The following is a 26,514-nucleotide window of genomic DNA, read 5'->3' on the forward strand; positions in this document are numbered from 1 at the left end:
GCAGGTTGGTTTGCACAGTGTGGGACAGCTGATGCTGGACAATGGGAGGCTCTGTCCCACGGGCAAAGTGACCCACTGACCCACCCGAATGGTGGCGGGCACTTGAGAAACGGGAGGTCCCGTCCTTTTTAGTGTAACCACTTCATCTGCTTCTGTGGCTCACTCCAGTATGTCCTAGAGGAACTGTAATGAAACTGGACAGTGAGAGGCCAAAATCAGTCAGGGGGCCAGGCTGGGCTCTGGGGGCCTGCGGGGTGGTGGGGCAGGTGCTGGCTGGATACTTGTGAGGACTGAGTTTACTGGTCTGATCCTACAGCAAGAGAAAGGCTGAGAGCAGAGAGGCGGGGGTCTTTTGAGAACTGTGATGTCCCGAGTCCAGTCTGCAGTGAAAGCCACAGGACTGCCCAGGTGGCTGGGAGGCTGGGTGATCCAGTGAAGACTGATCTGAGCTGATGCTGGCTGCAGGGCCATGGTGGAGCACCCCGTTCTTGTCTGGAACCAGGGAGTTGTCTGGACGGCAATCAAAGCTGCCGCCCAGGCTGTCACAGCCTCAGGAAGCGTGTAGTATTTTGGAATTTCTTCATTGATAGGTCTGGTCAGAAAGTAATAGGATTTTGATAAAAATTATTTTAGTGTCAAGCTTGAGAATATCATTTGCCCTGTCAGGCTCTTTTTCTTTTTTTCTCAAAAATCAAAAGAAACATTATCTTCGTAGAGGTTCATGGAAAACTTCAACTGTTGCCTAGCTGTCCAAACAAAAAGATGATTCCATCTATGGGGGAAAAACAATTTAAACGAATCCAGGTGACCTTTAACCCACAGTCCAATCAGACATCGGCTCCTGACCTTTGCAGTGTCGCTCTGTTGCTGGCAGAAACAGGGCCCCTGCAGAGAACTGGCAGCTCAGCCCCTGGAACCTGCTGCTAATTCTCACCCAGATTTTGAGGTTTTCTCTGCAGCTGCAGGAGCCGAGTCCTTTGTGCAGCCTCGGGCCTTGGTTTTCAGAGACCCTGGGCTTGGAGATGTTAGATTCGGTTGTAATTTTCCCTCATTCCTTGGCTTATAGATTTCCCACCGGGAAAACCCCAGAGACCTTGATTCCACCTCAGGTGAAGTCAAAGCCGAGGCTCCCCACCGGGCACAGGCTCCTGCTGGAAAGCTGTGGGCTTGTGGTGCAGTGGAAAGCTGAGGTGGTGCTTTGCAAGCCGTTTCAGGCAGATGGGGTCTCATGCGATGTCAGCTGCAGGAGCACGGCCCTGTGGTGCTTTGCAGGACAGACTCTGGCTTTCAGACTCCCTGCCTGGCGTCTGGAGCTCAGCCTCCTCTGAGTCAGGCAGAGAGGACCGAGGACGCGGCCACACTAGTGGGCGACGTGACCCCAGCATCTTGGCTCCTGGTCTGCAGAGCACATGGGGTGCTGGCGGGGCTGCTGGGCAGGGACACCACATCGGGGAGCCTCCGCTGCCACCTGGTGGACAGACGCATGGCGGGCGCAGAGAGTGGTGGCCCAGCCAGCCAGGTGGATGGGCTGCAGGGGGCGGAGGGGTGGTGATAGGGTGGGACCGCCCAGGCTGGGGCGGTGATCTTGATCTCGTGCTTGCCCCTGAGTCTGGGTAGTCAGCAGGCGGCCCTCAGGGCACCGGCTCCGTGGGACCTGAACTCTCCTGAGATGCATTCTCAGGCGGAGAGGAGTACCATCCTGCCAGGACCCAGCAGCGAAGAAAAGACGGTGCCTGGGAGAGGCTGCCTGGAACCTGCAGAGGGAATGCTGGGACTGCAGACCGCTGGCCATTTTCACTCTGTGAGGAAACTGCTTGCTGTGATGCTGATTTTCAAAGGGCCCCATGACATCCTTTTTGAGAAAATGGGGATAAAACTTAGCATAAAATCACCCATTTAAAAGTATACAATCCTGGGGTACTCTTTCTGCCCCCTTCTGATGCCTATGTCAGAAGCTTTCTCTATCTCCTTTATACTTTAATAAAACTTTATTACACACACACACACACAAATAAAGTATACAATCCTGTCCACTTTAGTGGTGTTTAGTGCCCTCACACTATTGTGCAACCTGTCTTCTCTATGGCTTCTCACTTTATGCTCTTCAGCAGCAGCGCACAAGGATTCCACTTCCTCACCAACCACTGTTATTTTCTGTTTGTTATTATTATCATTTTTTAAAATCCTAACCTTGTCTTATTGGGTGCAACACAGTGCTCACTGTGGTTTTGACTTGAATTTCCCCAATCCCTAATTGAATGTCTTTTCATGTGGATAACATTCTGTTTATTTTGTACGTATTTATTTTTACTTTTTATATTCTTTAAGAATTACTTTTGGAGTTAGTGGCTTTACAGCGTTGTGTTACTTTGTTATTGCTTTGCCACTCAGTTGCAGCCTACTCTTCCGCAGCCTCCAGGGACTGACGCCTGACAGGCTCCTCTGTCCATGGGATTTCCCCAGATAAGAATCCTGGACGGGGCTGCCATTTCCCTGACCAGGGGATCTTTCCGAACCAGGGATGGGACCCGTGTCTCCTGCCTTGCAGGCTGATTCTTTACCACTGAGCCACCTGGGACGCTTCTGTACAGCAAAGCCAATCAGTTGTATGTACACATATACCCAGTTTTTAGATTTCCTTCCCACTGAGGTCACCACAGATCGCTGAATAGAGTTCCCTGTGATAAACAGGAGGTTCTCATAAGTTACTTATATAAAGTAGTATATATATTGGCATCGTTTTTAAAAGGAACCAGGCTTTTGAAGAATTTCAGCAGCTTTACCTCAGAACTCTGTCAGGGCAGTGAGCCTGGGAGGGGCTCCCTGGTCCCCCCGGTCAGCTGTGTCTTCCAACTGGGCTGAGCTCCAGAAGCCTCAAGGCCCACCAAAACTAATTCTATGAGTTGAGCAATTCCTGTGTGCCTTTAAGATGAAACCCGTGGTGTGATGAGGGTAGAGCGTGGACTGAGGGCTCCTGAGTGGACCCGTGTCAGAGAGGTCTGTAAGAAGGCCCTACGGCCCCCACCCTTGGCCATGTGGAGTGAGTGGAAGTCCTGACCGGCTGCCTGCAGACGCCTTGGGTGGGAGCCCAGACCGTCCACGATCCTGGCAGGACTGTGATGCCAGGTGGTGGCCCAGAGCCAGGGAGTCAGGCTCAGAAACCTGCCAAGGCCTCTGACCACCAGCCCTCAGGACAGGAGGGGCGGGACTGGGCATTCATCAGCCTCATCGAGCTGGGGCATGGGCTGGGAGTGGCTTTCCCAAGGCCACGCAGCTGGGGAGGAGGACTCAGAGCTGCCCCACCTGGGGCACAGGCAGCTACACCTGCCGGTCCTGGTGGGCAAGAGCCTCAGCAACTTCAGCAGAAATGGGCTTTGTTGAAAGGAGATCAGGTAGATTACTGGTTGAAACTCTGAAGAGCCACCTGAGCCAGGCCTGGCCTGAGGACCACCTGCCTATCAAACAGGCCAAGCTGGCCCAGCAGCCCCTGACCCTGGGCTGCTGCTGTCGCTGCACCCTCTGCTCGCTGCACCCCCACACCAGGCACCACGCTCTCCCTGTCTCTCCAGACCCCTCCCATCCTCTGGCGGCCCCAAACCCCCATACTGAGGGGCCCCCAACCTAGAAAGGGGATCTGACATCTGCTGTGCCAACAACTGGCTCCTGAAACCCTCCCTCCTCTGCCCTCTGGCCCTGCACCCTACAGAGCTTCCAAGATCACACTTGAGGACACGCACATCGACTCAGGCAAATGTTTTTAATTCTGGAGACCCCTAGAGGCCCTGACCTCCCTCAATAAGCCCCAGTCTTCTTCAGCTGCTCATCAAAGGGAGCCTGAGCCTGAAGGTTTCCCGTGAAGGGCTGGCAGTATCGACAGGCCTAAGAATCAAATTAATTTCTCAAGGGACTTCCCTGGTGGTCCAGTGGTTAAGAATCCATCTTGCCATGCCGGGGACTCAGGTTCAATCCCTGGCTGGGGAACTAAGATCCCACATGCAGAGGAGCAATGAAGCCCGAGGCACAACTATTAAGCGTGCCACAACTAGTGAGTCTGCGTGCTGCAATGAAGATCCTGAGTGGCACAACTAGGATCCAACAGAGCCAAAGACATAAATAATCAAAAATTAATTTCTCAAAACGAGCACAAGAAACAGTCGCAGACTGAGGCACCCGAGGGTCCCAGAGCGGCAGGAACCAACCGTGACTGTCATTCACTCCACGTTCTGCACCAGGCACCTCTCCAGAGCTCACGAGGTTGATCCGATTCAGACCCTCACTTGCTGGTGAGGGAACTGTGGCCCCGGGAAGGAATTTCCCTGCAGAGGGGTCTGCCTGAGCCGCCAGGCGTGGAGTTAAGAGGTTGCCTCCTGCTCCCCTGGGGCCCCAGAGGGAGCCTGGCACGGGACCTCTGCCTGCAGGGCCGCCCCTTGGTCATCCCAGCTCCTGGTGCAACTCAGTTTTTCCCTTTAAACCGAGATGGCTCCCCAGTTCGTATCTCGTGCCCAGACCTCTCTCCTGGGCTCCAGCTCTGACCACCTGCCCAGCATCCCCGCTTGAGGCCTCCTTTGTGGACCCAGTCCAGGTCCCGTCCCACTGCGGCTTCTCAGCCTTGGGTGAGATTTTCTTGCTTTACTGCCCCCCACCCATCCCCAAGACCCTCAGCTTTGTGCTCCTAATTCTCCAGTCCAGTTCTCCACACCCACCACCCACCCCTCCACCCTAGACCCTGGCACTGGTTTCTCCCCTGATTCATCCTCGCCTGATACATCCACCAGTGTACGAACTGGTCCCTACACTGCAGCCCCGAGAGGCCAACCCCGTCCCATGGTACTGTGGTGCCAGCCCACAGCATCCTCATCCCTGGGGATGAGGACGAGACCCTCGAGCAGCCCCTGAACCCCCACCTCATGGCCCCTTCCCCCCAGGGCCACAAGGATGAATTTGGACGCCTGCGTGGTCCTCAGCCCTTGGCCTCCTCACACTAGGCTGCTCACCGGCTCCCCTAGAAACCAGGCACACAGGAGAGGGGTCAGGGAAGGGGGCCTATGATCTGGGTAGGAAGGCTCAGTCCTCATGGACACTCTTCACAGGTAGTTACCATTAACTAACTCGGTATACTAACTTGGTACATTTCTGGTGCCAAGCGCAGCTTCACTTATCAGCTGAAACATTGAGATGCAGCCTAAATTGCCCAGGATGAAGTGTGAACTGCTCACATCTGCCTGGACAGAGAAGTGTGGGGTTTGCAGACTCTAAAGTGTTGGTTTACATAGACTCCGATTCTCCATCTTTTAATCTACTTTCTCCATCATTTCCTCTATTTAGAAAAATGTCCTGTTTCCAGATCGATCAGAGTTCTTGTCTGCTAAACCAGTGCTCAGATAACCTGTGGACTTGCTGCCACTGAAAGGTTTTTTCCTCTTGGCTTTCGGTCACCTGGTCCTCTGAATTAGTGCTGGTGTCACGTGCTAAAGAAGATGGGAGGGACTTCCCTGGTGGTCTGGTGGTTAAGAATCTGTCTTGCAATGCAGGGGACATGGGTTTGATCTCTGGTTGGAGAACTAAGATCTCACCTGCTGCGGAGCAACGAAGCCCATGCGCTGGCACGCCACTACTGAGCCCGAGCACCGTGTCTAGAGTCAGTGCCTCCCAATGGAAGACCCGGCATGACGCGACGAAGACCCTGAGTGCTGCAAACTAAGACCCAATGTGGCCAGATATTGATAAATAAGTATTTAAAGACAGTGGGAGCAACGGACTGGGGGTCGGCTGACTACAGCCCAGTGGCCAGGTACCTGTTTCTGTGGTTTTATTGCCATGTCCACAGCCATGTCCATCTGTTTACACAGCGTCGACATGGAGACAGCAGAGTTCAGTAAGTCGGAGATCATACCTCCTGAGACGTTTACTATCTGGCTGTTTAAGGAAAAGTCTGGCAATCCCTCCTCTAGACAACGTGCTCCAGCACAACAAAGGACAGGAAGACAACCTCCCAGAGGTTCCCACACTAGCTCTTTAATTAGCATCCTCACACATTCCTGAATCTGTCAGTCTTAAAGGAAAGATCAGCCCTCAAGTCTCCATTCTTTTCACCATTAGACAGCCCTTAAATCTTAAATTCTGTCAGTAAACCCAGCATGAGCCAACGCTTGGCAAGCAGTGTGCGCAGATGGTCAGCTATCTTTCCGTGGCCCTGCCCCTCTGTGGAATCTTAAACCCTCTTGTTTCCTTTGCTTCTGCAGTTCTCTGACACGTTTAAAGATATGATTTATATATTTTGTCTAGCTTCCCTAGTTCTTAGTGGGAGCACTGATCTACCACACACTACTTCTTCCCGCTTGGGAAGTTTGTTTCCCGTGTTTAAACGTCAGTTTCCAGTTGTTTGTTGCTAGTAAATGGAAATACGTATTGAATTTTGCACACTGACCTGGTATTCTGTGACCCTGCTAAATGTACTGATTAGTTCTAGTGGATTTCTTACAGATTCTTTGGGAGTCTGCATTTTATCTCTTTTCTTTGCTTATTACATGGACTAGGACTTCCAATGTGATGTTGAATAGAAGTGGTTAGAGTAGTCCTCTTTGCCTCATTCTCAGTCTTGTGGGGGAAAACATGCCGTCTTTTACCATGAAGTGTGACGTTAGCCACAGAGTTCTTGTAAATGACTTTTATAAAGTTTAAGAAGTTCCTTTTTATTCCTAGTTTGCTAAGAGTTTTTAAAATTATTTTCCTGCATCTACTGAGATATCATAAGCTTTTTCTTCTCTAGTCTATTGATATGCTGAAATATGCTGATTAATACTTAAAGGTTGAGCTAAACTGTTATTTCCAAGATAAACCGCATGTGATTTATCCTGTAAAAAAAACAGGCTATTCTAAGACAAAGGCCCCACTTTACATACTGCTGGGTTCCATTTGCTAATATTTTACTGAGGGTTTTGTATGTATGTTCATAAGGGATGGATGATTCCTTGGAGGAGGGCATGGCAACCACTCTGGTATTTGTGCCTGGAGAATCCCCATGGACAGAGGAGTCTGGCAGGCTATAGTCCATGGGGTTGCAAAGAGTCGGTCGGACACGACTGACCAGCTAAGCAACTTTAGTTTCTTTAATAAGACATATGACTATTTATCTATGTATTCTTGCATAAGCTTTAGTAATTTGTGTCTTTCAACGAATTTTCCCATTTCATCTAAACTGCTGAATTTATGGGCACGAAATTGTAGTAATTCCTTAATATTCCTTTTTTTTTTTGACCATGCTATGTGGCTTGTGGGATCTTAGCTCCTCAACCAGGGATTGAACCCAGGCCCTCAGCAGGAAAAGTGTGGGGTTCTGACCACTGAACCAAAGGAAACTCTTGCCTTAAAAATATTCTTTTAATGTTTATAGGATTTGTAGTGATGTTCCCTCTTTCATTCCTGATGTCGTAATTTGTATCTTCTCTTTTTTTCCTCATCAGTCTAGCTCAAGGTTTGTCAAATTTACTGATCTTTTCAAATACTCAGTTTTTGCTTTTTTCTTTAGTGTTTCTCTGTTGTCATTTTCGTTGATTTCTGCTATTATTCCATTTGTTCTGACTACTTTAGATTTAATTTGGTATTTTTCTAATTAATTAAGGTGAAAGTTTAGATGATTGGGGACTTTAAAAAAATAGATAAGCATGATCCATAAATGCTGATTTGCTGTGTTTTCATGTTCTGTAGTTCAAAATATTTTCTAATTTCCCTTATGATTTCCTCTTTTATTCATGATTTAATATTTGTGGATTTTCCAGATCTCTTTGTTACTGATTTCTAGAGTAGTCCCATTATAGTCAAGAACATACTTTGTCTGATTTCAATTGTTTGAGATTTGTTAAAGTCCCAGAACATGGGATTTTGGCAAACGTTCCACACGTGCTTGAGTAGAATATGTGCTCTGTTGTTGGGGGCAACATCCTATAAACATGAGTTAAGCTGGCTGACAAAATTGCTCGTTGACTGTACCCTTAATGATTTTCGGCTGTCTCTCACTGAAGGAGGGGGATCTAATCTTTAAGAGGCCATTTGTCCTTTAGTTCTGTCAGGTTTTGCTTTCTGTATGTGGGAAGTTCTATTGTTAGGCAAATACAGTTAGGATTATTATGCCGTCTTTCATTTTTATGTAATTACCTCTAGTGATGCTAATGTAATCACTCTAGATTTTCTTTCAATAGTGTTTCCATAGTATGCTTTCCCCATTTCTCTACATTTAACTTTTCTGTCTCCATATTTAAAGTCCGTTTCTTGCAGATAGCAAATAGTATTATTTTTTTAATTTCCAATTTGACCATCCTGTCTTTAGTTGCTGTGTTTAGATCACTTACATTTAATGTAATTAAAGTAGTTGAATTTTGGTCTACCATTTTATTGCTTTCTGTTTATTTCCTTTGGTCCACTTCCTGATGCCTTCTGGATTATTTGAGAATCTTTTTAGTATTCCACTTTATTTTATCTACTGACCTTTATTAAGGCCCTATCTCTATTTTTTAATGATCATACTAAGGATTTTTATATACATGCCTATCCTTTCAGTTTATTTAGGTAGTGTTGTACCATTTCAACTAAAATGTGGAGGCCTTACCCCCAAGTAATTTCCTCTATCTTCCCCCTTTGTGTTATAGTTCCTGCACCAATTATATTTACATACGTTGAAAATCCCACGAGGCAATGTTATAGTTTTTGCTTTCCAGAGTCATACATATTTTTTAAACCTTAAAGGGAAAAATTACCTTATTTACCCACGTTTACCATTTCTGTTGTTCTCTCTTCATTTTCTATCTGGTGTCATTTCCCTGCAGCTTGAATAGTTCAGTATTAAAATCTGCATAGTAAATTCTCTTAGTTTGCCTTCCTCTAAGAATGTCTTTATTTCCCCTTCATTCCTGAAGCATATTTTTGCCAGATGTTGAGCTCCCATTGACATTTCCATTCTTCGATACTTTGAAGACACTGTTTCATCATTTTCTAGCCTCTGTGGTTTCTGATTAGAAATCTGTAGTCCTTCACCTTGTTGTTACTCTGCATGTAATGTTTCATTTTTATCTGGCAGCTTTCAAGATTTTTTCTGTTTGATTTTTAGCAGTTTAATTATAATGTGACTTGGCCTGTTTGTCTTTGAATTTATCCTTTTTGGGGATTACCACGCTTTTTGAATTTGTAAACTGATGCCCTTCACTCATGTGGGGAATTTTCCTCCATCATTTCTTCAAATGTTTTTTCCCTGCGGTAATCTCTTTCTCTGCTCCTTCTGGGATTTTGAAAACACATGTTAGATGTTTGCCAAAGTTCCTGAGGTTCCCCCCAGCCCGACACACACCCACCCACCCTAATCTTTTCTTTCTTTATTCTCTAAATTGGATGATTTCTGTTGCTCTGTCTCCAGGTTCATGGAGTCGTGCCTTAGTCATCTGCTTTCTGCTGTTGAGCCTGTCCATACTTTCTCAGATATCTGGCTTTTTTTTAGTTCTAAAGTTTTCAATTTGTTTATTGATATAGTTTCTGCTTTTCAGCTGAGACATTCTATCTTCCCATCTTCAGAGGTATGTCTGACCCTACCTTATATGATCAGTCACAACAACCACTTCAAGATTTCTGTCTGATAATTCCGCCACCTGGATCACCTTGGAGCTGACCTCTGTTGACTGTCTCTCTCCTTGCATAATTTGGGCTTGTAAACTGGATATTTTGACTGTTATGTTGTGTAGATTCTGAGTCTGTTACAATCCTCTGGAGAATTTTGCCCTGACTCAGGAGCCCATCAGCCTGGTGCGTTGAGACCACAAGCCCCACTCACCTTCAGTGGCCAGTGGTTCCACTCTAAATTCAGTTATCAAAAGCCTTCTGTGCTGCTCTGGGTCTTTCCCGTGCATGTGTCACCTGCAGGTGAGCCCACGACCTGCACTGGTTTATCCAGGGCCCAGGTCCCCTTCTCCAACTCTCTCCTCTCCAGGACTCCTGCACTTTCTAGAACTTGGCTCCTCTGTCAAGAGTTCCTCTTGCCAGAAAGACAGAGTTCTACCAGAGTTTTGGTTTGGTGTTGCTGTGTGGTCCTGCAACTGAGGCCACCCAAGGCAAAAAGGAAAGGGAAAGTAAAATGGGAACACCCTCCATACATGGGTTGCAGCAGCAAGTCTGAACTTGCCTTCACAATCCACCTGCTTTGGTTCACTTTGCAGAGGCTTTAGGGAGCTGCCTTTTTTTTTTTAAACTTGAGTTTTCAGTTGTGATAGTGACAGAGAAGGGCTGAAGTAGGCTTCAGTTCAGTTCAGTTGCTCAGTCGTGTCCGACTCTTTGTGACCCCATGAATCACAGCACACCAGGCCTCCCTGTTCATCACCATCTCCCGGAGTTCACTCAGACTCACGTCCATCGAGTCCGTGATGTCATCCAGCCATCTCATCCTCTGTCGTCCCCTTCTCCTCCTGCCCCCATTCCCTCCCAGCATCAGAGTCTTTTCCAATGAGTCAACTCTTCGCATGAGGTGGCCAAAGTACTGGAGCTTCAGCTTTAGCATCATTCCTTCCAAAGAAATCCCAGGGTTGATCTCCTTCAGAATGGACTAGTTGGATCTCCTTGCAGTCCAAGGGACTCTCAAGAGTCTTCTCCAACACCACAGTTCAAAAGCATCAATTCTTCGGCGCTCAGCCTTCTTCACAGTCCAACTCTCACATCCATGCATGACCACAGGAAAAACCATAGCCTTGACTAGACGGACCTTAGTCGGCAAAGTAATGTCTCTGCTTTTGAATATACTACGCTACCGTAACAGAGCTGGCCCCTCTGTATGTTACTTCAAACAGTAGAAATAATCTGGAGATGATGCAGTTAATCTGAAACAATTGATTTGTAAACACTTCTACTTTGCTTAAGGATTCAGCGTTATCTATTATTCAGAGATTTGCTACATCCAAGCTCCCCTGCTGGTTGTGTGCCACATAGCCAGACTTAAAGTGTGTTCATGGGCATAGAGGGAACACACTTCAACATAATAAAGGCCAAGTATGACAAATCCACAGCTAACATCGTATCAACAGTGCAGAGCTGAAAGCATTTCCTCTAAGATCGGGAACAAGACAAGGACACCCACTCTCACTACATTTATTCAGCACAGTATTGGAAGTCCTAGTCACAGCAATCAGAGAAGAAAAGAAATAAAAGGAATCTGTCGCTGTTTACAGATGACATGATACTGTACGCGGAAAACTCTAAAGACGCCACCAGGAAATTACTAGAGCTCATCAATGAATTAGATAGTTGCCGGATACAAAGTTAATATCCAGAAACCTGTGCACTTATACATACTACCAACAAAATATCAAAAAGGGAAATTAAGGAAACAATCTCATTTGCCATCCCATCAAAAAGAATAAAATACCGAAGAATAAACCTACCTAAGGAGGCCAAGAGACCAGTACTGTGAAAACTCTAAGATGCTGATGAAAGAAATTGAAGACAACACCAACAGATGGAAACATATATCATATTCTTGAATTGGAACAGTGCATAGCAGCACTATTCACAAAAACCAAGATGTGGAAGCAACCCAAGTGTTCATTGACAGATAAATGGATAAATGTGGTGTGTGTGTGTGTATATATATATAATAGAATATTCCTCAGCTATAAAAAGGAATAAAATACTGCATTTGCAGCAACATGGATGAACCTAGGGATTTTATATAAATATATATTATATATATATATATATAAGTATACACAAACACACACAATGGAATATTACTCAGCTATAAAAAAATGAAATATCGCCATTTGCAGCAACATGGATGGACCTAGAGGCCATCATATCCAGTGAAGTAAGTCAGACAAAGTCAGTCATGATCACATATCTGGAATCTAAAAAATAATACAAATGAACTTATTTACCAAAGAGAAACAGACTTGTTGGTAGAAAACAATTATGGTTACTGAGGAAAGTGGCAGGGTGAGATAAATTAGGAGCTTGAGACTAACATATACATACTACTATATATAAAACAGGAGAAGAAAATGACAATCCACTCCAGTATTCCTGCCTGGGAAATCCCATGGACAAAAGAGCCTGGTGGCTACAGTCCATGGGGTCACAGAAGAGTCAGACACAACTGAGCAACTCAACAACAACACGTATAAAATAGATAAGAACAAGGTGCCACTGCACAGCACAGGGAACTGTCCCCAGTATCTTATAACAATCTAGAATGTAGAAGACTCTGAAAGCGAACACCTATATACACATAGATTGAAATGACTTTGCTGTACACCTGAAACCAAACCAACACAATATTGTAAATCAACTACACTTCAATTAAAAAAAAAGCGTGTCTGCTATCCCTCACTTCCCTTCACGCCAGTACACTGAGGGCAGGCAAGGTTACCATGTCCCCATGAGTCTGTTCAGTTGGTGGCACGGGCGTGTGTGATGCACCTCAGTGGGTCCGATGAACAGTCCATGGAGAACAGGACTTTCCTCCAGGACATCACCCTTGGAATAAGGAAGGGTCCACTTGCTCTTGTACAGACCAATGTGTTCTCTACACAGTCTACAGCTAAATGTGTGTTAAATGCTACTGATTTGGAACTAATGGAGAGAAAATAAGATGAGTATATTTTTATGTTATTTACTTAAAGAAATGTTTCCTAAGAAGTGAAGTAAGGGAAAACTACAGTACTAAGGTGACACTGTGCTTAGAAACATACTGTTTCAAACATGGCCTGGTGGCTCAGGTGGCAAAGAATCTGTGGGAGACCTGGGTTTGATCCCTGGGCAAGGAAGATCCCCTGGAGAAGCGAATGGCAACTCAGTTCAGTATTCTTGCTTGGAGAATTCCATGGACAGAGGAGCCTGGCAGGCTACAGTCCGTAGAGTTACAAAGAGTCAGACATGACTGAGCGACTAACACTTTAAACACATGAGGAGGCCAATATATAAAGAAAGAGGTACGGAGACCCTCCCCCAGCCTGCAGATGCCACCAGGAAGGACACATTCCTCATATAGCTCACATTCCTCATAGGATTCCTCATATAGGAATCCTGCAGATAGCCGCAATCTGCCTGTGGAATCAGTGAGCCCTTGGGAAATACCCATCATGACTCTAGCCCAGCTATGGTGATGCCTGTTACATGAGCAGGTCAGCACTCAGGAGGCTGGGACACCACAGCAGATGCGTCAGACCTGTCTCTGCCCTTCTCTGGGGCACTTTGTTTGCTTAAGCAGAACATTCAGAATCTAGCCTTTTCTTGCTGACTCGGGCGGCACAGTAAACATAAGCTGGGGAGGGGACGGCAGCAGCCCACTAAGATATCCTACTGGTGAAACCTAAGGGTCTCTCGAGGATTTAGTAGCTGGACCCACGGTTCCCGGGCAGAGTTCGCAGGCAAAGTCCCCAGATCGCCTTCAAATGCCTCACCGCCCCACAAGGTTTTAACCTATCAACCCACACACTGGCCTTTCTGGGACTTCACGTGCCCTTTGTTAGCACACTGTCGGGGGCTTTGGTTACCACCGGAGCCATCGTTGTGAGTGCTGCTCACTCTTGCTGCCCCTCCCAGTGGAGTCACAGCGCAGGAGATCTTTTCCCTCTGCTGCTTGGAGGCAGTGATCAGTGCCCGCCTGGCGGCAAACCCAGTCGCAATGATGCCGTTATCAAGTTCACATTTCATGACGGAATCCACAGAAACATCATGCAGACTGACGAGAACAGTGAAGGCCAAGTGGGTCAGGTGTTGCCTGGCCTGTCAGCCCCACCACCTCGCCTGGCTCAAAAAAAAAAAAAAAAAAAATGATGAAAAGAGAAAGGTAGGAAAGAACCATCAGGAAAGAAAAAAGAAACAGGCTGGATTTTGTTCCAAAATTTTGTAAGGATTTTGTTCTTCCTGTTTTTTTGGAGGGATGGGAGTGGAATAGAAACATATAAAATGAAGACATCCATTTCTCTTCAACACTGTCCTGGAGGTCTCAGCCAGGGAAATTAAGGCAAGAAAGGGAACTAAAAGGCATCCGGGTTGGGAAGAAGTAAAAGTATCTCTATCTGTCATGACATGATCTTGCATATTGAAAACCCTAAGGGTTCCACCAAAAACCTACTAGAACTAATACATAAGTTCAGCATACCAAAAAAAAACCAAACAAACAACTATTGTATTTCTATACACTTGTTAACCCGAATAACCTGAAATTGAAATAAAGAAAAAAAATCTCTATTTACAATAGCATCAAAAAGAATAAAATAATAATAAATTAAACAAGTATAAAACTTATATGTTGAAAACTACGAAATTTTTTGAAAGGAATTAATGAATAAATGAAAATACACCTGTGTTCATGGATCATAAGACTTAATATTTCTAAGATAGCAGCACTCCCCAAACTGATCTACAGATCAAAAAAAATTCCCATCAAACTCTCACCTGACTTCTTTTCATAAATTAACAAGCTTATCCTAAAATTCATATGGAAATTCAAGGGACCCAGAATAGTAAACCCAATTCTGAAAAAGAACAAAGTTAGAGGATTCACACTTAACAATTTTGAAACGTACTACAAAGCTACAATAAGGATATAATGATCGACATAGACAGACAGGATAGAATTGAGAGGCTGGAAAAAAAACTCTCACATTTGGTCAACTGATATTTGACAAAGATGTCAAGGATTCAATAGGGGAAATAACTGTCTTTTCAAATGGTACTGAAATAATCGGAAAAGAATCAGTCAACTTCCACATTAAAGGAAGACAAATGTGTTCATCTTCTTAAAAAACCACTTCTAAAAAAAAAAAAATCCACGTGTAAAAGAATGAAGTTGGACTCCCAACCAAACATCATATAAAAAAATTAACTCAAAATCGATCGAAGATCTAAGTGTAAGAGCTAAATTATTAAACTCTTAAAAGAAAACGCATAAATAAATTTTCATGACCCTGGATTAGGGAATGGTATCTTAGATATGATCCCAAAAGCCCAAGCAACAAAAGAAAAAATAAACTGGATTTCATCAGGATTAAAAAACACTTGTGTTTGAAAGGATACTATTTAAACATGTAAAAAGAAAACCCATAGAACAGGAGAAAATTTTTGCAGATCTTATATCTGATCAGAGTGTAGGATTAAGAATATATAAAAGAGGGACATGCCTGGGGGTCCAGTGGTTAAGAGGTGAGGTTTCAGTGCCACCGACCCAGGCTCAATCACTGGTCAGGAACTAAGGTCCCATGAGAAATGTGGTGCAGGAAAAAAAAAAAAGAATATATAAAGAACTCTTGTAACTCAATAATTAAAAAAAAACAAATCCAATTAAAATATGGGTAAAAAGATCTAAATAGACATTTCTCCCAAGAAGAGGTACAAATGGCCACTAAGCACAAGACAAGATGCTCAACATCATCAGTCATTATGAAAATACAAATCAAAACCATGCTGAGATAACACTTGAGGATGGCTATGATGAGAAAAAACAAGAACGAGCTAGGGCCAGGCAGGATGTGGACAGAGGAGAGCCCTCACATCTGCTGCTGGGCATAAAGATGGTACAGCCACTTAGGAAAAAACACGCACTGCTTCCTCCAACGGCCAAACTTAAGAGTCATTACATGACCCAGAGTGAAGTCACTCTAGGTTTATACCCAAGAGAAATGAAAACAAAAATGCGCACAGAAATGTGCACAGGAGTGTCATTCATGAAAGTGAATGAACGGGAACAATGCAAATGCCCGTCAGGTGCCGCACAGGTAGGATGCGGTCCACCTATGCCCAACGGAACATCATCCAACCACGAAAAGAAACGAAGCACCAACACACACCACAACACGGACAAGCCTCAAAACACCACACGGAGAAGCCAGACACTAAAGGCCATTCATCGTGTGACTCTACTTATGTGCAGTGTCCAGAATGGGCAAAGCCAGAGAGACAGAAAGCCGATCAGTGGCTGCCAGGGGCTGGGAGGAGGAGAGCGGGGAAGAGGGCACTAGTTAGAGGTGCAGGGTTTCCTCAGAGATGATGGGACTGTTCTCACACTGACCGCCGCACAACTCTGGGAGCATAATGCAACTGGCTGAACCGCACACTCAGTGACGTTTTTACCAGAAAAAACCCACAAAGTGCAGCCCACTCTTGGCGGGTCACAGGGCCGAGTGCCTCCCATCCACAGCACAGCTCCCACGGGCCTCGTTCCCTGCACCCTTACCGAGCTCATTTCAGAACTCTGGCTTCTTAAGGAGCGCTTACCCCGCAAGCCAGATGAGAGGACAGAGTCCACACCCATTAAATGTCTTCCCTAGATTAGTGTGCGCCTCCCTCAGGTACAGGTGTGAAAGAACACATCTCCCTTCTGACACCAGTCTGGGACTCCTCAGGGACAAGGGGGCGAGTGGTGAGAACAGCCCTAGAGGCCCCCCCCAGCCCCCAGCCTGAGACCTGGGCCTTGGGGAGGCCTGGGCACCAGTGATGGGGCGGGGCTGTGTGTGGGAAGTCACTCGGTAAAGTTGGGGTTCAGGGGGTGGGGAAAATGACTAAGGAAGAAAGATCCGGAGTGTTTCCACTTTCTGAGTGCCCCAGCCACATGGCCTCGAGGATGCTGGGGATCACGGAAAGCGGGAGGCGCATGCCGAGGTGGCAGCTGCCCCGGCTAAGGGGCACAAGTGTCCACAGAGGAGGCCAAGGCTGGGTGTCGAGGCTTTGCCTGGGGCCAGAGGCCAGCTCCACCCGGGCCCAGGCCCAGCTCCACCTGCTGACCTGCTGCCCCCACCCCAGTGGCTGAGCACCAGCAGAGATGGAAGGCGTAGTGGGGTTTCCTGCTGAGTGACCTGGCTCCGTGCCTCTCCTGGGAAGGCAAAGGCCCTGTGTTGTCATGACAATTCTCTGACATCCCCAAGTTCTCTCCATGGGCAGGCAGGGGGCACCAGGAGATCCCATGGGGCAGCAGTGGGTAGGTGGCAGGGCAACCCTGTCCCAGGAGTACCCCACCCAACCCTAGGTGCCCCCTGCCCCCCAATTCCCCATCCCTTGCTTTCCTACTTTCCACGTTGCCTGATCACAAACGTGCCTCCAGCCCAATGGTCCTGCAGCCTGGGTCCTTTTCCCTACTGTCCTGGTCTGCCTTTTCTGGACGCCAGGCTTGCTGGCTTCCTAGGAAGCCCCTTGTGGTCAAATGGGCCCCACGGCTGCCCCTTAACGCCTCTCCCACCCACCAGGCACGGCAGCTCTCAGGCCCTCTGTGGGTGGCTCACTTTGGCCTCCCCTTCTCCAACCCCCCACCAGGCCCCCACTGATCTTGGGCAGGATACCAGCTCTGCCCCCAGATTTTGCACGCCACTGTGACTGATTTGTCATTATCTTGAGTCCTAGGCGCCCCCAGATCGGGAGGCTGGGTCAGGGTCACGCAGTTGGCGCTTTAAGACCGAGGCTCAGCGCTGGGCAGGAGGATGTGTCTCATTCTGGCAGGAGGGACTCCCCCTGACCCAATACGTACACTGGGGGTGGGGGGCCTACGAGCCAGGCGACCTCCAAGGCTGGAGGCCCGGAGTCAGCTCAACACAGCTGGGTTTCAGAGCAAGGCCTCCCTGGGTCCACTGGATAAATTTTTACAAAGAAAAAGGCAGTTTGCTAGGTACATGACATCTTACATGTTGGTGGTGAAAAGATGGGGCTTCTCTCGTCGTTCCAGATGAGGGGACCTCTTGCGCAGGCCAGGAGGAGGCTGGTCATGACCTTCCCAGTGGTTCCCAGGGAGCTGAGCCACACACACCCACAGGTAAGTTCTCCAAGCGCTCACTGGGCGGGGGTCAGAGCCCAAAAGCCCACCACAGAGCCCCCGGTGATGAAACCATCAAGGAGGTGGGGAATCGCACCACCAGCGTCCCTCACAGACCACCCTGAGCTCTGGGTGCTGGGAGGCAGAGGGAAAGGGAAGGGACCCACCCTGCTGGGGGGGAGGAGGGCGGTCTGGAGGGGCCGCCCCTCCTTGCACACCCTCCCCTGGCCTGGGACCTACTGCTGCAGAGGGACAGGTCACTGGGGGCAGGAGGGGCAGGGTCTGCTTCCCTTCTCAATTAGAACTGCCAGCAGGATCCTCGCAGTTCCGAAACCAAGCAGGCGGGGCCCAACAGACAGACTGCTGCTGCTGCTAAGTCGCTTCAGTCGTGTTCAACTCTGTGCGACCCCATAGACGGCAGCCCAACAGGCTCCCCTGTCCCTGGGATTCTCCAGGCAAGAACACTGGAGTGGGTTGCCATTTCCTTCTCCAATGCGTGAAAATGAAAAGTGAATGTGAAGTCGCTCAGTCGTATCCGACTCTTAGCGACCCCATGGACTGCAGCCCACCAGGCTCTTCCGTCCATGGGATTTTCCAGGCAAGAGTACTGGAGTGGGTTGCCACAGACTGGCACTGGCCAAACCAGCTTCTGGCAAAATCCTGAAACTGGCTGGCAGAGAGCCCTCTCCTGGCTGAGGCATGCACTGCAATCTGGTAAGCGTGCTTTCATATGAAGCAAGACTATCCCCTCGAAACTGGGGTCTCTAGCTCCTCTTGAAAAACCCCAGACCTGGCAACTTGTCTGCATCCTACTGTGCCCTCTGGGTGGAAGGCATGGATGTCCCCTGAGGTGGAACACCCACCTCTCCCTCTTTGCTGTTGCCTGCTTGCTCCCTGGGGCATCTGGCCTCCCACCCTAGACACAAGACTCTAACCCAGAACCCCTCACCCTGGAGACACTAAGCTGCACAACCTCCCGGCCACCTGCCATGGGAGTGACACGAAGGGTCTCTTCCCTTGAAAGAAACCACCAGCATCCTTTCTAAGGGAGGAAGGGCCAGAGTACCACCCTGCACCTTGCCGCAGGCCGCTGCCCCAGAGGTGACCGCCAGAGCCTGGAGCCCCGGCCTGCTTTCCACCCACAGCTGGGCAGGGCTAGAACCGCACCAGCTCCTGAGTCCCCAGGGCCCGCATGGCACTGACCAACCAAGTGCCCCCAAGTGTCCCAGGAGGGTCAAGGGGCTGTGTGCCAGGACCAGAGACAGGAGCCCCACTGACCCCCACAGGCCCTTCCACAGACCCCAGTCCACAAGGCGGCAGGCTGTATGGGCGTCAACTTTAATATGGGGCTGGCCTGTCTGGGGGCTAGGAGGGTCCACGTTGTTTTCTTGTTGGGAGTGAAATCTCAGGGAGATTGTCTTAATTCCAAAACGAATCATGAACTTGGGAAGGCATTTCCATCCTTCCCAGTCTCCGCTTGGCTGCTGACAGCTTGGGGAGCCTCAGCTGGACCTGCTGGCCATCCTGGAATGTCCATCCTGGCAGGACTGGGCCTCGGTGTATGCCCCAGAGAAGGGGGGCAGGCAGAGCTCTGAGAGTCAGCAATCCAGCAGGCACGTGCCCCTCCTGACCCACCACCCCCAAACGCCAACACAGAAGCAGAGAGGTTTTCACCCCCAAATCTGCATGGAGTGGGCATGTCAGGGAGCCAGACCAAGGCAAGGATCCCTTAGCCAAAACCCCCATGAACTAATGAGAGCAGCGGGAAGAAGTGGAAGGGCAGGGCGGGGAGGTCTGAGGTGCCTTGAACAGAAGACAGCGCTGTGGAGACGCTGGCCCGCGGAGCCTCACGACCCGGGTCGGGTGGTGTGACCAGCACCAGGAGCGTCGGGCTTGGCCGTGGCCTGTGGGAAGCACAGCTTCAGAAGCTGCCTTTGGCTGGAGGATCTGAATGTTGCCATTTAATCCAGAAATGAGAGCAGGACAGCAGTGCCAGGGCAGTGCTCCACAGAGTCAGCCCGACCGGGAGCCCTGTGCGTGCTGCGCGCTCCGTCAGCACCCGGCCCGCCTGGCCCGGCGCCCGCCTCCTGGGGGCCCGGTCAGGGCTGGCCACGCACCCAAACTGCGGGCCCCAGTCCTCCGAAGTCCCGAGAGTCCCACGCGAGAGGGCTGCGTTACGAGGCTGCCACCAGTTCCGCCTGCCTGGGCCTGGCTTTGACGGGGACTTTCTCTGTGGAGGAAACAGAGATGCCTGTTGCGTACAGAACACCCCACAGGCAGGAGCTTCCCGAAGAGGACAAGAGGCGGCAAGGAGCCAGGTCGGGGCTTGGCGCCCTGGGAGGAGCGGGCACAGCTCCGGGCAAGGCGAGGCATACACAGAAGCCGGGGGGCTGGCAGGCAGCAGGCATGGGGTGCGGGCATGCGGGGCAGCGCAGCGGCGGGCGGGCACCCTCCCACGGACCCCGGAGAGAGGCCAAGGAGCAGCGAGCCGAAGAGGAGTCACGAAGGCGGATTTCTGAAGGCGCGTTAAGCGATGCCCCGGGGAAGGTCGTCCCAGCGACGAATCAGGGACGGCGGGTCCTGGGCTGGACTCGGAAGAGCCCGCACAGCTAAATGTGCCTTTTCCTGATGCTTTGGGACTCGCCTCTCTGAATGGGGTTTGGCTCTTATGAAGCTACCCAAACCCCTCCGAGGTCTGGGCCCAACCCCAGGGCAAGGCTGCACTCTGCCTGAGGTGGTGCCAGCAAGCACCCAGCGGGGAGGTGGGACCCGACCCTCACCAAGGAGGAAGGGCAGGGCCCAGCGGCCCAGAGATCATGCTTTGCTCTAGGAGGCACCGTTCTCCAAAGGACATAACAAGGCGGGTACCTGGGATCTTCTCAGGAAGGGGCTCTGAAGGAACCGCTGGCAGCTCTATCTGTTCCTGCGGGAGACAGAGGGTACAGGCCATGAGTCACTCTCGCCTCATCCCTGTCCTGGAAAGGACAGCATCCCGTCCACTTGGCTGCTCTCAGCAGGAGTTTAAACGGCACATGACGCCGCAGCACACACCTTGGCTTCTGGCATTTCTGTCACTCAGATCAGTGGCCACAAAAGGTGACTGCTCCCAATGACCCGGACCCTGAGGGGTTCCCCGCCCAGAATTCTGTTCTGAGTCTGGGCTGAGGGCTTTGAAACAGGTGCCCATGCAGGTCAGGGGCCACAGCGGTGCCCCAGCTTGGCGTGGTGGTGCCCGGGAGCACCTGTGGTTCCTGGGTACAGAACCACAGAGCACGGGTCTGCCTCTCGGGGCCCGGGAGGAGGTGAGTCAGCGGCCAGGTGCACGTGGGGGCCCACAGGTGGTGAGCAGCAGCACTCAGGACCTGCTTTCCCATGGCCAATGGCCAGCGGGGTGGCAAGCTGGTGGGCACGGTGTGAATGGCTCGCTGAGGCAGGGGCCCCCAGAGATGGAGACGTCCTCTGTGAGGGAGCACAGCTGGCCAGTTAGAGGCCTCCAGGCCAACACGTGGCAGTGGCAGCTAGAGACTCACTACCAGAGGCAAAGAGCCCCCATCTGATCTAAACCTGCCACTGCCCACTGGGGAGAAAGGGGCTGAGGGAGCCAGGCGAGCCAGCCTTTCGCTCTGTACCTGGTTCACTCTCACACTTGCCACACCTGGGGGACAACCTGCAAAGCGTTCTTTCCAGGCCAGTCCCGCCCTGCGGCCAGCCAGGCGGACGGGGAGAAGGGGCTTCGGTTTAAACAAATGCCAGTTGTCTTAGGGAAGAAGTAAAACCAGCTGTAAAACCAGGGCTGTGGGCTCGAGAGAAACTCAAGGCAGGTGCTCACCGAGGCCAGTGAGCAGAGGCCTCCCAGGGGCCCCTCCACTGGAGCCTGCTTCAGTCCCGGCGCTCCTGTTAGCTGAGTGATGGCGTCCAGCTCCTCCAGGATAGCATCTTCATCCTCCTGAGTGAAGCTTCCTGCCAACAGCTCATCTATTTGCTGCAAAAGGAGGAGCAGAGGTGAAGAGCGTGGCTGGGCTAGGGGTGGGGAGAGAGGCGCCCCCTCACAGAGGAAGGAGACAGCCCCGGTCCAAGGCTGCTCTCCCTTGAACGAAGGCAGGCAGCCCCTGTGTGGCGTGGAAAGGCCTGGCCCTCACAGGCAGGGTGGGCCGCTGGCCACCACACACCCTGGCTGCCAGACGGCAGCCCCGACACGGCGACACGTACCCTCTGGTAGTCCACGGCCTCCTGCGTCTCGTCCAGTATCCGCTCCACCTCCTCTATGGACATCACCTGATTGGTCACAAGTTTTTGAGTCTTGTCAGTGAAGCATGCGACAGAACCCCCTTCGTGAAGCTCACCTGCACTGGCAGCGCACATGGCCTTGCCCCTCTGTTCTTGTTTAAAGGAAGCCACGCCAAGTGGGATATGGTTATTTATGTCCATTAAGTAACAGCTTTGGTTATTCATGTCCCCGGCAGGGCCTGTCCACGCAGGCACGGAGCTGTTAGACCAGTCTTTTCAGAAGCCTCAACTGACCTTCTCAGACCCCTGCTGGCCTTTCTCAGTGGACCTTCTGGCACCCAGATCAACCCTAGCAGTAATAACAAATATAAAGTTTTCTCTGGCCACATGACTTGATTTGTTTTGGGTTCAAAGCAACACCTTTGCTTGACTGGTCCCCACACTGGACATTCAGAAAGGCAACGTAACCTCAGCTCTCTGCCCAGCCCCACCTGCCATCCACTCATCAGGAACAAGATGGGGTGAGGCTGGGGCGTGGCCTCTCTGCACCTCACTTCTCTTTTCACCATCCACCTCTGTGCTGCTTCCTGAGACGGGGCTGTGTTCACCTCCTCCAGGAAGTCCTCTGATTAGTTCACCACATCCCTCCCCCACTCTGAAGAGGCTATTCTCTGGTCACGCTTAGAATTTCTGGATCCAAGTTGTAGCTGGGGTCCCTATTCTCGGATCAATATTCCGGAGCTTGTCTGTCTTACTCGATGGTCAGCCTCTCCTGGTAATGCCTGACTTTCCCTCATGCCCAACGGCCTGGGTGCAGCTGGGGCCTCAGGGACAAGTCCCCTCCTTGGTGCACTAGGCTCCCCATCCTCTCTGCCCCCAGCCCACCAAGACTTACCTGGTGCATCTTATTCAGACACTCATTTCCAATCTTCAGCCCCTCGATCACTTTCATTTCAATCTGGGTGAACTCAATACTCTGGACCTGAGGAGGAGACCTGTGTGGTCAGGGGCCCGCCTTCTCTGCCACCTCACGCAGACCCACGACGGGAGTTAGGACCACACTGTCACCAAGACTGACGGTCTCTGCCCTCCTCTTCCCTCTGTCCTTTCCTAGTGCCCTGACCACCAGCTGGGTGGGACTGAGAGGACCTGGGAAGAATCTCTTATCAGACTGCTTTTAACAGCAAAACTATTGGTAAATGAGCACAACCAGAGCGCTGCGCCCTGAACCCAGGTTGCTTGGGAGCCTCCTGCAGATCTTAACACCTCTTCAGTCACTGGGGCAGAACCAGCCCCCCATCCCCACCACCCAGAAGCGGCCTAGCCCCCCAACCACAATCCTGCAGCAGCCAACCTGCCCCAGACCCTTAAGAGTATCAGGCTCCCAGTATAGCTTCTCCTTTGCCTCCAGACCTGACCCATTCCATAGCCTCTGGCTGAGGGTCCAGGAAAGGAAAATGGTGGGTTTCAGTTCTCTGAGGGGCCTCTGGCCTACACAGCCCACACCCCTGACCCCCACTAGGCCTACCATGGTCTCCAGGCTGGTGATCTGGTTTTCTGTCTTGTCCAGGAGCTGCTCCCGGTATCGCTTCTTCTTGAGCAGCAGCTTGGCCCGTCTGCAAAGGGGACCCAGCAGTCACGGCCATTGGATGTCCTGGCCCAGCACCGACCAGCCTCCCCAGCCTTCCCCACACCCTGCTCTAGGCTGACAGGGGATGGATTCCTTCCCCCGCACACTGGCGCCACCCCACTCACTCCTTCCTGCCGTCACGCAGGAGCTGCCGGGCGATCTCCCGCTCCCGCTCCAGCTGCTGGGTGATCCTCTTCTGGTACTGCTTCAGCTTGTCCCGCTGCTGCTTCAGTTGCTGTTGGGAAAGTAGGCCTTGTGTTGGCACGGGCCCACGCAGCGTTGGGCACTCGCTGGGCTACCTAGTGCCCAGGAGAGTGGGCACAGAGGCTGCCAGGGACACCGAAGGGCCCCCCACAGGCCGGGCTGCCCCAGCTGCCACCCATGGAAGTGCATCCTCTGAAACAGAGCTCTCCGTGGGGACCAGTGTGCCCTCCAGGGCGTGTGGCACACTCCCTGGAGACATTCCTGGCTGGCCCACTGGGGATACTGCTGGCATCTAGGGGGTGGAGGCCCAGGATCAGGCTCAATATCCTACAAGCCCCCAGGATTCCCCCCAACCCCAGGCAGCGAGGAGTGTGAGCACTGGTCAGGGAGTGTGGCCTCCAAGGTGCAGAGACAACACAAAATCATTGGTGAGGGCCACCTGAGTGCCACCAGCCCAGTCCAGCTGTAGCTGGAGACAGGGGCCGTCCCTTCCAGCTTCACCCCTCTGGGGAATCTCAGCCATTTGCCATCAGCTCCCCAACTGTTGTCACTTGCCACTATACGTGGGTGGACAATGGACGGCGCATTGAGGCGATGGGTTCACACCACCTCATGAAGCACCTGGCACCCTGGAGTCCTGTCCCAAAAAGGATGCAGGGCCATTTACACGCCTTAGCCTCTCCTTCCCTATTTTAGGTCATTTACACTTCTTCCAAATTCTGTCATTTCAGTTGATGCTTACGGTGAGCACCTGCAAGCGTGGGTCACTTCTCCGATGGAAGATAATGTCTTCAGGGTCGGTTACCAGGAGTGAGTTAAGTAAGTCAAGGGTGTGCACATCTTTTGGACTCAACATGGTGAGAAATTAGCCCCCAGCATGGACATGGTCTAAAGTGGCCGCTCCATAGCTCCCTTTTTAGAGGCCATCTGCCCCAGTGCACTCTGTGGTTGGTGGCTCAGGGCAGCCACATGTCCTCTCCAGGCTGGCATGAGAGATGTCCGCTGACAATGAGATATCACCCCATAGCCAGCCTACCAACTGGGCTCAACTCTGACTTGCTTCTCTTCCATAGGAGCTGAGCACCTACCCTGCAGGCGGTGGACAAAGTGTCAGGCAAGAGCCAGAGGGAGGCAGGTGTGGCCAGGCCACCCCTTTGTAAAACAAGAAGTCTCAGCAGAAGGTCCCGGGGCAGCTCAAGGTTCCTCAGCTCAGCTCTTCATCCTCAGAAAACATCAGGCAATAGTTTGTTCTGTGGTGTGCCAACTGAGTTGTTCCTGTCACGACCCCACTGATGTGTATCCTTGACAACAGAAGGAGAGCTTCGGGAGCTTCCTGCTCAGCCAGAGGCCCAGAAACCCAGGATGGAGGCCAGCACATGTGGGGGACCGGACCCCGACCACAATAAAAACCCAATGACAGCTGATCTTCTCCAGTGACAAACAGGCCTCTTTTTCAAGGGGAACTTCAGTTAAAAAGTTTTATAACTTCTGGTATAACTTCTGGTTTCAGAAGCTACAGTAAAACCACCCCGCCTCCCCCAAAAAAACAACCTGCCACTTGAATTAGTTTCTTTCTTAGTATCAAAAATTACGTACTCTTCCTGCAGAAAATCAGAAAAGAAAGCGAAGGTAGATTCCACTTACATTCTAGGCTCTCTCCTTCCTGACACACTTCTCTTACAAAAATGGGTTAGTCTCAACACGTCATTTCACTTAACACACCACACGATTCTTTCCCTAGAAGCTAACTTTCATATCAGTGCTCTCCAGAAAAAGATGCTCAAATCCACAAGTAGAAACAGAAACATCACCATCATCTAAAACTTTCGAGGGCCAGGAGTGGCCTGGAGACAAGGGCAGTCCACAAGCTCGGGGCCAATGGCTCGTTCCTCAGGGGCCGCACAGGTTGTAAGTTTGACAAGGACTGGGACAGGTGTTGAGTCCAGCCTGAGTCCTAAGCACACAGAACACGACCGTCCCACAGTGAGAGCGTTTGCTTAGATCCCCAGTTCTGGGAGCAGCAATGACGCCCCACTGCCAGATCATCCCCTCCCCACGACCTCCCACCTGAGTCTGCCACGCAGGCCCCGAGCCCGCACCGGGTCGGGGCCGGGGCTGGGAAGTGGTCTGGGGCTGGCTCCCGTGGGGCTGGAGTTTAGAAACCCCACCCGCAGGCGCGGACTCGCCCACGGACAAGGTACAACCACGAGACAGTACAACGAGGGCCCCGCCTCCCGAAGCACAGCTCAGCCACACCCGGACCACCTACACCCGCAGCGACAGGATTCGCTCAGACTCGCTGGGGACCGGGCCCGGACATGCTCCCCAAGGGGAGCCCACTGCGCATCGCCCCAGACGGGCTCCGAGGCTGCAGCCCGGGCGTGAGGCTGGGCGGCCAGAGGGGCTGGACCCTTTGGAGAAACGGAGCGCAGCCTGCCGCCGCCCAGCCTCCGTTTCCCCGTACGGTCCGGGGGTACCCGGCCCGCGCCCACCCGCCTGCAGGGCCCGGCATCTCACCAGGATCGCCTTGTCCTGCTCCGTGACCCGGCTCTGCTTCTTACGGCCGAACAGGTTGCCCATGGCGGCCGGCCTGGCCCGTGCCCCGCCGCGCTGCCCGGTCGGACCCGTGCCCCGTGCCACACGGCTACCGTAGCCCGGGCCCAACCCATCCCGCTACGGC

At 51.0% G+C, this 26,514-nt stretch overlaps 1 protein-coding gene across 3 annotated transcripts; it reads right to left on the reverse strand.

The window, feature by feature from the left end:
- Positions 1-19,704: 19,704 nt before the first annotated feature.
- CHMP6 (charged multivesicular body protein 6) lies at positions 19,705-26,493 on the reverse strand. 3 transcript variants are annotated; one of them, XM_052658058.1, is made up of 8 exons: positions 26,352-26,493; positions 23,756-23,865; positions 23,529-23,616; positions 22,896-22,982; positions 21,983-22,048; positions 21,675-21,755; positions 20,642-20,696; positions 19,705-20,003 (listed from the first exon to the last, which is right to left on the reverse strand). In XM_052658058.1, the coding sequence occupies exons 1-8, from the start codon at positions 26,412-26,414 to the stop codon at positions 19,948-19,950; spliced, it is 606 nt and encodes a 201-aa protein (XP_052514018.1). In that variant the 5' UTR covers positions 26,415-26,493; the 3' UTR covers positions 19,705-19,947. The 3 variants fall into 3 exon arrangements, with proteins under 3 accessions (XP_052514018.1, XP_052514019.1, XP_052514017.1); XM_052658059.1 differs by having other exon boundaries at positions 21,666-21,755; XM_052658057.1 differs by having other exon boundaries at positions 21,603-21,755.
- Positions 26,494-26,514: the final 21 nt, after the last annotated feature.

The sequence above is a fragment of the Budorcas taxicolor genome, chromosome 19, assembly GCF_023091745.1.
Source record: "Budorcas taxicolor isolate Tak-1 chromosome 19, Takin1.1, whole genome shotgun sequence".
Taxonomy (NCBI): Eukaryota; Metazoa; Chordata; class Mammalia; order Artiodactyla; family Bovidae; genus Budorcas; species Budorcas taxicolor.

What these genes read in the sequence shown, in the direction of transcription:
- CHMP6 (XM_052658057.1), bottom strand. Translation starts at nt 26,414, where the DNA reads ATGGGCAACCTGTTCGGCCGTAAGAAGCAGAGCCGGGTCACGGAGCAG. An exon ending in AGCAGGACAAGGCGATCCTG is followed by an intron (nt 23,866 to 26,351) that starts GTGAGATGCCGG and finishes CTTTCCCAACAG; the next exon opens with CAACTGAAGCAGCAGCGGGA. An exon ending in CTGCGTGACGGCAGGAAGGA is followed by an intron (nt 23,617 to 23,755) that starts GTGAGTGGGGTG and finishes TCCCCTTTGCAG; the next exon opens with ACGGGCCAAGCTGCTGCTCA.